Genomic DNA, 10,223 nt, shown 5'->3' on the forward strand with positions numbered 1-10,223 from the left:
TTAACCTGCAGATTACAGGTTACACGACTTTAGACATTTTAATTTTAATGTACTGTGATGCAACTACTTCTGCAGTGGTAAATCTGTGCATTTGCAAGAAAAGAAAACCCCAAGTGCTCACTGGAAGGACAGATCCTGACGCTGAGGCTCCAATCCTTTGGCCATCTCATGAGAAGAGAAGACTCCCTGGAAAAGCCCCTGATGTTAGGAAAGTGTGACGGCAAGAGGAGAAGGGATGACAGAGGATGAGATGGTTGGACAAGGTCATTGAAGTGACCAACATGAATTTGACCCAACTCCGGGAGGCAGTGGAAGGCAGGAGGGCCTGGCATGCTCTGGTCCATGGGGTCACAAAGAGTCGGACACGACTAATGACTAAACAACAGCAAAGAAAAGAGCCTAGGAGACCATGAAGTAGCTCCCAGCAAACATAATGTTTTACTTCTTGCGGGGGGGAGGACATCAGTATGAGGCAATAAGACATTACTCTCAGTATTTGCCAATTTCTGTAAAGTAGCACTTCTCCATTTTTTCAGTGGTATTGGCCAACAGATTGCCCAATTCATACCTCCAAAGGGCTACCGTTCATTAAAAAAGCGTGCCAAATAAAAAGTGCACTTGTCTTTTAAGAGGTCACAAGACTGACAAGATATACTATTTGCCTGCTCCTGGCGACCATCAGGGTCCGGCTTTCTCCCAATGGCCATCGGCTCAACTCCTCAAATATGACCGCTTCTTGGCAAGCTGGGTAGATGCTGCGTACCCTCAGGGGGTTGTTAAGTTCAAGTCACTGGGGAAACATTGGCCAAAGTATCACCTGGGCTACCTCTCCCACAACGCCTCAAGCTCCACGAATCCCAAGCCAAGCATTTTAGTGGGGATGCGAAGTGGCCAAGCTATGGAGGTGGGTGGGAAGACATTCAATTAAAAAAGGAGGTCACCTCCGACCGTCTTCTTCCTTCTGTTCCTTTCCTCTACCGCGCACGTTGCCGAGGGCGGAGGGGCTTCCATAAAACCTATATGTACAAGATTTGTGATCTCACACACACTTTTCATACCTGTGTCAAATGACTTCTTATGGCTTGCTTGGGTCAAGCCTGCCCTTTAGAAAAGTTTTTATTACAAGAAAAGACACTGTTTGGTTTTGGGCAGCTTCTTTTCCTTTTAGTTCTTTCTCACCAGCCGCAGGCTGAGATCCTGTTGCGCAACATCAGCAACGTCCCAAGTTTCAGTCCACTCCTTTCTCAGAAAACAGCAGCCCCGTCACAATCCTCCGGGGCGTGTGCATCAGAAGGCTTGGATGTCAGCCCAGGATCCCTTAGAAGCTGTTATGACAGGATCAAAGCAGGGCAGGTCCCCAATTTCTTTGACAACATGGAATGTTTTGGTTTCATCCAAGACAATAAATTGTAGAAGCCACTGAATATTATTCCATTTAGTCAGAGACGCAACAAAACACCCCACCTTTGATTTAATCCTGTATGGTCCTCAGAACATGGTGCAAAACGTAAGGCTTAACTTTCCACCTGTTTAAATAAAATAATATTTTGATTTGGCTTAAGTGTTACTTAGCTGGCTAAATAGCTCAATAGTTTAGGTATCTGACTATAGAGCCAAAGGTTGGGAGTGCAGTTCCCTACTTGTGCCTCCTGGGAGAAGAGCCAGCCTGGGTAGCCTTGGGCAAGCTGCACTGTCCCAAGGCTGCCCCTAGAGGAAGGGAAGGGTAAAGCACTTCTGAGTGTCCTCTGCCTGCAAAACCCTGCAAAGGGTTGTCATAAGTCAGAATTGACTTGACTACATGATTATTAGTACCTCCTGAATCAAAATCCTTTTTTCAGTAACTCACACACAGCTTAATATCCTCAAGGCTTTACAGCTGACTCCTGCACATTGCAGACAGAGCTCCTTCACTCCTAATAACGATACAAAAGACAGAATTCTAGTAGGTGTAACTCGCACAAAAAGCTATGCAGGCCCTAAAAGAGAAGCTTCTTCATCATAAGGCCACCCTATTCATACAGCTATACACAGACTACTGGCAAAGATGTGCATCTGGTAAACAAGCTGTGGGACTCTACCACAATATCACCGCAAAGCTGCAGAGCAATGGAGTGGGCCGTGAGCGGCACAGAAACACGGTGGCCTGGGAGCCAGACACTATACAGCTGCAACGAAGCAAAGACACAGCCATTTCCACCCAAGCCAATCTCAGTTTGTGTCCTCTTCGTCTCAAAATGGCTGTGTGAAATTAGCGGTGGGCAGCCAACGGTCTCACTGGGGTCCCATCGTCAGATTCTCGACTGCTACCATGGCAAAGACCTTCTCTCTAAAGCATCGTACACAGGGATCTGCGACTCTGGAGAGACTCAGATTTTGCCCACCACGCTCCGCTGCTGAGATTCGGTGGTCCACCAGGAACCACATTCAGCCAAGGGCTTCAGAAAAACGGTTGAGGGAAAGGTGGCTTTCAAGCTCAGAAAGACCGGGAGACGGGGACGTGCCTGCTCCTTGCTTTCGATCCAGCTCTGAAGGTCTAAATCCTGATGCCTCTCTGGCCCATGAAGTCTTCTGAAAGCAAAGCTTTTTCAACGGTGGCGTTGGCCTTGTGAAAAAGGCTTCTCCAGGGGAACCACCCGGTCAAGACAGCTCCTAGGACCCAGATGAATCCTGATGCTCTTGAGCCCCTACTGAAATTATTTCTAGTTTTGTTTCGTGTTTCTTTCTATTTTTCCCAGGTTACCTGCAACTGTGACTTATTCCTACTGGTTTTTCTTATGCCCTATTTTTCCTACTACTTTTTGTGCTTGTTTTTTTTTTTTTTTTGTTCAGAAGGCACGAATGATACCTTTTTTTAAAAAGATACATTTTAAAATGAATGTATCTCAATCCTTTCATGTGTGTGTGTGTGCTGCAAACAATTAGCATAATGATCTCTACAGTTGATAACTTTTGCACAGATGATCAGAAGGATGGCATATCCCTGAATAATGGTCTGTATGGAAAATAAAGTACAGTGGTGCCTTGCTTAACGATGATAATCCGTTCCAGGAAAATCGCCGTTAAGCAAAAACACTGTAAAGCAAAAATAAAAACCCCATTGAAATGCATTGAAACCCGTTCAATGCGTTCCAGTGGGGTAAAAACTCACCACCCAGCGAAGATCCTCCATACGGCAGCCATTTTCGCTGCCTGTATAGCGAGGAATCCGTCCCTAAACACAGCGGGGAGCCATTTTAATTACTCGGTGGCCATTTTGAAACTGTCGATCAGCTGTTAGAAAAACATCGTTTTGTGAAGAATCGGTTCCCAAAGCAGGGAACCAATCATAGCAAAGCGAAATTCCCCCATTTAGACCATTGTTTTGCGATCACAACTGCGACTGCAAAAAGATTGTCGTAAAGCAGATTCATCGTAATGTGGGGTAATCGTTAAGCGAGGCACCACTGTATCCCAACCCATGGACCAGTTCTGAAGCAAAATCTCCCCAACCTTCGATGCTAAGATTATAACAAAGGTAATGATCTCCACTTAAGGTTTACAATCCATAGGAAGTAAACAAAAAAGTAACACTAGACAAAAATTACTACACCTGTTTCAGATGCTGTGGTTCATGTTGTCTACTGTACTAATTACATATCACAACAGCTGCGTGGGCAGGAGACTAGGAAACACCTTGTACCCTTTTTAGCTGAATTTCATTTTTCATGCAGACAAACCCTTCAATTTAAATGTACAAGTCAATTTATGTAGCAGCCCATAACTGAATGCTTCGCTCATGTGAGAAGCCAAAGCTCCTGGGCAAATTCAAGCTGGCAAATAATATTCACAGCTACTGTCACCAGCAGCACAAGGAGCAGGTCGACATTAGAAGCAAAACCTCAGCTTGAAAGAAATACCTCTGTGTGAAAACTGCATTTTTAAAGGAAGGAGGGGGAATTAACAACTTAATATTTGTATAATTTCAGATTATTTGGTCAAACTACACATAATCATACCCTCACCAGTTTTTAGTGTTGCAAAACACCCCTTTTAACACAAGAGTGTCCACTCATGTTACTGGAAGTTGAAAACAAAATCTGCACATTTCCGGGCTAATTCAGGCTTATTAAGTCATTATGCAACATCTCTGCCTTGAGTGCAGTTTATTGCACATTTACTTACCTACAGTTACAGCTGGTAGAACAATAATAACAATCACATCCCATCAAGTCAGTTCTGACTCATGGCAACCTTTTTCAGGGTAAACAGGTAATATAGCCACTTAACTGCAACAACTCACTCAGAAATGCTCAGTTCTCAGAATGCCAATAAACCGACCCCAAAAGCCATTAACAGAAAAGCCAATTTTTTGCAGTGGAGAACCGAATAACTCCCTTCAAAAGGAGATTCTCTGGATGCCAGACTTCTGTTCTTGTCTCAAACTCATACAAAGAGAAAAAAAAAGAAAGTTCTTATACTCCAGGCTTCTTACATTTTATCAATGTATTCTTCTTTGGGCTTTTTTAGTAAGCAATTTTGCAAACCTTCTAAAGTAAATGCATTCTTCCACAAGGCATGCAGGGAAAAACAGATGCAATTTAAAAAGCCAAATAATTCCAAAGGACGATGGGTGGGGAAGATTATCCCTCACCCCCTCCCGTCCTTTGTCCATCTAAGGAGCCTATTGGGGAGGGGGGCAGTGAAACTACCGGGGAGGGTTTATAAGGTTCTCCTACCAACTGTCCTAAAACTGAAGAAGCTACTTGGGTGAAACATTTCAGCCTGAGAGGAAAGACGGTTCAGTTGCCATGACTCCATTTCCAGATTCCAAAAGAGTTCTTTGCCAAAATATAATGGGCCGCGAGCAGGAGATAGACTTTAATTGCCTCCAGCAAGGACAGGAAGTATTTCTAGGAACGCTTCAATTTCCAGGGATGAACACAGAGGTCCACCGCTAGCTCTCCGAGTTACCTGGGCGCTGCACTCCTTACCTGCATCATGGTGACCACATGGCAGGGGTTGAGCAGGTAGATGACGGTCTTGGTAGCAAACTTGAATCCCACCTCCAGCCCGAAAGTGAGGCAGAGGGAGACCAGCAGCAGGTTCTTCCCCACGCTTTCCTCCTTGCTCCGAGCGTGGGCCAAGAGGTCCCCCACTTCCTTGGCGTGGGTCCGCCGGATCTTGTGCAGAGACACCACCACCTCGAGGATGCTCACGGCGAGGAAGACCAGGCTCTCCACCAAGCGCTGCTGCCAAGGGAGGAAGGCGGCACATTCGGGGCCCCCGTTGCCCTCAAAGCTGGGGTCTACTCCGCCGTACATCCAGTCCAAAAGATTGGAGAGGCTGTAGCGGCTCATGGCCGGGGCCGGATCCTCGTCTGCCCGGTCTGGGCTGCGCTGGAGGAGGTGGGAGCCGGAGGAGATCACAGCGAGCGGACTCTCCGGGTGGCGGAACATCAAACGCAAGAGGGTCCCTTATTCGCAGGTGCGCTCCCTCTGCGGAGAGTGGAGAAGAGAGGGGCAGCCGGCCGGCTTCTGCCAGGGCTCTCGGATCCCAGAGGGAGCCAGGGAGGAAAGCTGCAGGGGGAAAAAAGACAAAAGTTGGTATTAAAATCAGAGGAAGCGGGCAAGAAGAGAGGGGCAGCAAAAGGGGGGGGGACCCTGTCCTCGTCTCTCCCTCTGCCTCTGCCTGTCAGCCATGCCCCTTCCAGAGCCCTCCCCACCACCACCACCACAGGAAGGACGCTGGTTGTGCCAGCGCGCAATGCCTGGGTTTACGTTACACAGGTATTTACACCCCCAGAAAGCAATCACGACCATCCAGGGCCGCCTCCAGGCATTCGGCTGCCTGAGGCAAAGCCTCCTCCTTCCCCCCCCCCGTCCCTCCAGCCCCAGCGCGCACAACCCGCACATACAAATCCAAGCGCACAAGTTATGTTGGCACAGGAGTCAGAAAATCTCACAAGTGTCTCGCCTCCCCCCCACACACACACACACAAGCGCGCGTCCCCCCCCCCGGCCTTCCCCCAAAGCCGTGGGGGCTTCTCCCCCTTCGCACCCGGAGCCGGAGAGGGAACGGACGCCCCGCGCGCACAACCGCCCGGCGAGGTAGGCGCCCTCCCTCGACCTCCCCCCGCCCCGAAAGAGGCGGGGCAGGGGGCGGGGAGAACGAGGGGGCGGAGGGGGAGGGAGGTCCCATCCTTTTGGCCAGCCCCCCCTCCAAGGGGAACCCCTTCTTCCCCTTCCTCCCTAATCGTCCCCCCTCTCTCTTTCCCCGGCCCCCACCCCCAACCTCCCTCCCCCCCCTCAGAGGCTCCGTTCAGGGGGGGGGAGAGGGGGGCAACCTTCCTGGAAAGCGCCCGCCCGCGCTTTCCCCCCCCCCGTCGGGGGAGGGCGCCCTCTCCCCCCCTCCCCCCTCCCTCCCTCCAGCTGCCAGCCTTACCTCCAGGCGAGGCGGAGGGGGGGGGAGAGAGGGAGGCCGGCGGAGCAGCTGGGAGGGGGGGCTCGGAAGAAACGGGGGGGTCTCTCTCTTCCCCCCCTCCCAAGTCGCGTGGGCGCGCTCCGGGCTCCTCCGACGGCGGCGGCGGCGCTTGGCCTCAGGTGCCCCCCCTTCGTCCCTCCCTCCCTCCCCGCGGACGGCCAGGCGGCTGGGGGGGGGCGCGCTCGGCGTGGTCCTGCCCGCAGCTGCCTGGGTTTTTTTGGGGGGGGAAGAAGCGGCGGCAACCGCGACAGCATCGGGGGCCCCCCTCCCTCCTTCCCTCCTTCCTCTCCGCTCGCTCACCCCCCCTCACCCCCCTCCCCTCCGGGGCCGAAAGGCGCCCCCGATTGGCTGCGCGGGGCTTCCCGGCCCGCCTCTCCGAAGGCGGCTCCGCCAGCGCGGGAGCGCGGAGGCGGGGGCGCGGGGGGGGGGCGGGAGCGCGCGCCGGGGCCCGCCGCTTCCTCCTGGCCGTCCGTCCGTCCGGGGGCGCGCGCCCCTCGTGGCGCCCAGGCGGAGGGGGGGCGCGGACGGGCAGGTGCCCCAGAGGCCTCCCCGGGCAGTGGCAAGGCGGATCGGGCCCGCCTTCCTCTTGCCCTCCGAGGAGAGCCTCCGGAAGGTTCGCCCCCCCCAAAAAAATAAATGCAACGTGTTTTCCTCCACGTGTTTCGTACACGAGGATGTCTCTTCTGAGGGGGGGGGGCTCAGCAAGAACCGAAAAGGACCCACGCGAGGGAATCCAGGCCAAGATTTTTTAAAAAAACGTGAAAATGAGAAACGCACCCATATTTTTTGCCCACGGAATGAAACGCGAAGCACTGCAGATTGTTACCGCTGATCATTCAAGGTGGGGCGAAAAGAGAAGAAATGTAGGAGGAATAAAAAGGCCCTTCCTTACCGGCCGAGGAACCTGGAAGGAGGGTTTCCATGCCTTTTACGGTGTTGCTGTCCGGATGCAACATGGTATCACTGCTGATGGTTTATTTAGGTCAACATGGTTTTGTGTTACGTTTCTAAAAGATAAATAAAAATATTTTTTGTTATTGTTTTGTCTGGAGGGGTATTCCATCACATCAACCATCGCCAGCAGCCTCACACTGCATGATGGTCACCACAGTGAAAAACAGGTCTAATGTCAGTGGGGTGGGATGGTTTTGCGCAATTTTTTAAGCCTGCAGGTTTGAAGTGGGACCACCTCCCGCCGGGAGTGGAGGGTCAAGAGTTTGGTTCCCTCCTTGCGCTGTGGAGGGGAAGAGCCAGGCTTCTGTCGGGCCTCCCGAAGCCAAAGGCCCCCAGCGTTGGGCGCCAATATGTGAGGGTTCAACTTCAGGCTCCTTTTTTGGTCCAAAGAAATTAGTAGATTTTTGTTGCTTCAAAAGAGGTGAAAGATTTATTGGTGCATTTAACCAGAAACAAGGGTCCATGACATGATTCTGGGTCTTTTCTCCTTCTGCCAAAGAGGTCCGGATGGGGTCTCCCGTCTTCCAACAGGAACGGGGTGCCATAACTATGGTTCCAGGGTCCCGGTCAATCAGGGAGGACCCCGTCTCTCTCACGGTGTGTCCCGTCAAACCCTCTGGCCAGGGCCCGGTCTCGTCCTCCCGATCGCTAGGTCCTGATCCTCCCAGGGTCCTCCCCATAGGCCTTCTTCCTCATCTCTCTTATTCTCCCTTCTAGCCTCTCCTTTCTCTCTCTCCTCTTTCCTTCTCTTCTGTCTACCTCCTCCTCTACTCTCAATCCTCAGCTTCTCCCCAATAAGAGGGTCTGGGGGGGGAATCTCCTTCTTCTGTAATCTGCCTCATTTTAGGCACTCTCAGCCTCTCCCATCATCCCACCCAGGGGTCCTCCAGCCACACCCATTCCCAGCCTCCTCTCCTTCCTTTTTTACCTCCCCTGCTCCTGCCTCAAACGCCACCCTCTTCTTCCTCTCTTTTCCCACCTTTTTCCTCCTGGACCTCTCTTGTGGTCACATCCTGCACGTTCTCAGTCAACTCCCCTATTTCTGTCTTTTGCTGAGCTTCTGCCGCAGGTCCTGGTGCCGGCGGCTGGGGACTCTCCTCCTTCGTCTTGTTGTAGGGGAGGGACGGCTCTCCAGCGAGTGGGGCACCCCTCTCGCCTTCTGTCTCACCGTTTTATACTATTGTTGTTTAGTCATTAAGTCCTGTCCAACTCTTCGTGACCTCATGGACCAGAGCACGCCAGGCCCTCTTGTCTTCCACTGCCTCCCGGAGCTGGGCCAAATTCATGTTGGTTGTTTCGATGACACTGTCCAACCATCTCATCCTCTGTCGTCCCCTTTTCCTCTTGCCTTCACACTTTCCCAACATCAGCGTCTTTTCCAGGGAGATGTCATATACGCTGGTACTTCTGTCATGAGAAACACAGGGTATGCTTCCTTAAACTCGATAAGGGGGGGGGGGGGGAGCTAGGAAAGGGATCATGATTAGCATGCATGCCTCAGCAATCAAACTTCAAAATTGCACCCATATTTATCTTCCAGCGAGAATCATATGCTGTGACACTCAGATGCCTCTCAACAGTTGAGGGAGCACCTCTCATAAAAGCAAGCTAAATATATTCATATAGCCATATATATTCAGAGAATCAGGAATATTGCCCGATTTAAATCTAATTGCTCCAGAGAAATGTCTTGACTGATGGACCCATCACATATTTGGACAGTATTATGGCCAGTCCTTGTGGGGGTGATAATCATGATGGGTGCTGCTGCTGTGTCGTTACTATAGTCATTGTGGACAAGAATGTGGTTACTCCAGAATTCTGTGTTGCCTTAAACGCACCGGCGAGAGGCCAACCCTGCTCGTAGCTACTCAGGATGAATAAGTTCCACTGAGATTCTGCTGGACTTATTTGTGAGTAATCAGGCAACTTTTTGAGTAGCACTGCTAAGCATTTCAAGATGTTCAGCCAACTGGCCTGTTTGGCAATGTTACTGTTTAACACGCACCTGCCAAGAATTGTGCTGTTGGGTTTTTTTCCTTGCACTGAGTGATTTTTGGTGTATTTTCGGAACCCAGGGAGAATGCCAGCTTATCAGTCCAGCTTGCTTTAGCTCTGGATAGAAATCAGAGTGTTTTGTTTAATGTAAACGTCTTTCACTTCCTGACAACAGTGAGAATTCTGGTGTCACCCCCAGGAGACTTGTCCTACCAGCAACCAGAGTAAGTGGTGTCTCGCTTAACGACGATAATCCGTTCCAGGAAAACTGCCATTAAGCTAAAACATCGTAAAGCGAAAATAAAAACCCCATCGAAACGCATTGAAACCCGGTTAATGCGTTCCAATGGGGTAAAAACTCACAGTCCAGCGAAGATCCTCCATACAGATGTATAGCAAGGAATCCATCCCTAGAAAACAGTGGGGGGCCATTTTGAAAGCTGGCAGCCATTTTGAAGCCACCAATCAGCTATTTAAAAAACATTGTTTTGTGAAGAATCGGATCCCGAAGCAAGGAACTGATCATCGCAAAGTGAAATTCCCCCATTTAGACCATCGTTTTGCGATCGCAATTGTGATTGCAAAAAGACTGTCATAAAGCGGATTTGTTGTAATGTGGGGCAGTCGTTAAGTGAGGCACCACTGTATTTCACTTCTGCTTATGTGCATCATGAGGAAGCTGGCTGGAGAGCACAGTGGGTTTGGTCTCTAGCTACGAAGGTAGAGGTTAGGAGTTCGATTCCTCCCAGTGCCTGTGGTAAGAAAAGCCAGCCTGTGTAGCCTTGGGCAAAGCTGCACAGTCCAACAGCACC

General features: G+C 50.8%; 1 protein-coding gene across 3 annotated transcripts in view; it reads right to left on the reverse strand.

The window, feature by feature from the left end:
- Positions 1 to 7,429, reverse strand: part of TMEM164 (transmembrane protein 164) — a 31,195-nt gene extending 23,766 nt beyond the window's left edge. For 2 of the 3 annotated variants that reach the window (XM_078380785.1, XM_078380783.1), the window contains exon 1: positions 4,971 to 5,576. In XM_078380785.1, coding sequence (XP_078236911.1) covers positions 4,971 to 5,435 — 465 coding nt within the window. In that variant the 5' untranslated portion in view covers positions 5,436 to 5,576. Of the gene's footprint in view, positions 1 to 4,970; positions 5,577 to 7,351 lie in introns of those variants that run through there. The other variant, XM_078380784.1, reaches the window with a different exon arrangement.
- Between the last annotated feature and the right edge of the window lie 2,794 nt (positions 7,430 to 10,223).

Source organism: Pogona vitticeps, chromosome 11 (genome assembly GCF_051106095.1).
Source record: "Pogona vitticeps strain Pit_001003342236 chromosome 11, PviZW2.1, whole genome shotgun sequence".
In the NCBI taxonomy this organism is placed as follows: Eukaryota; Metazoa; Chordata; class Lepidosauria; order Squamata; family Agamidae; genus Pogona; species Pogona vitticeps.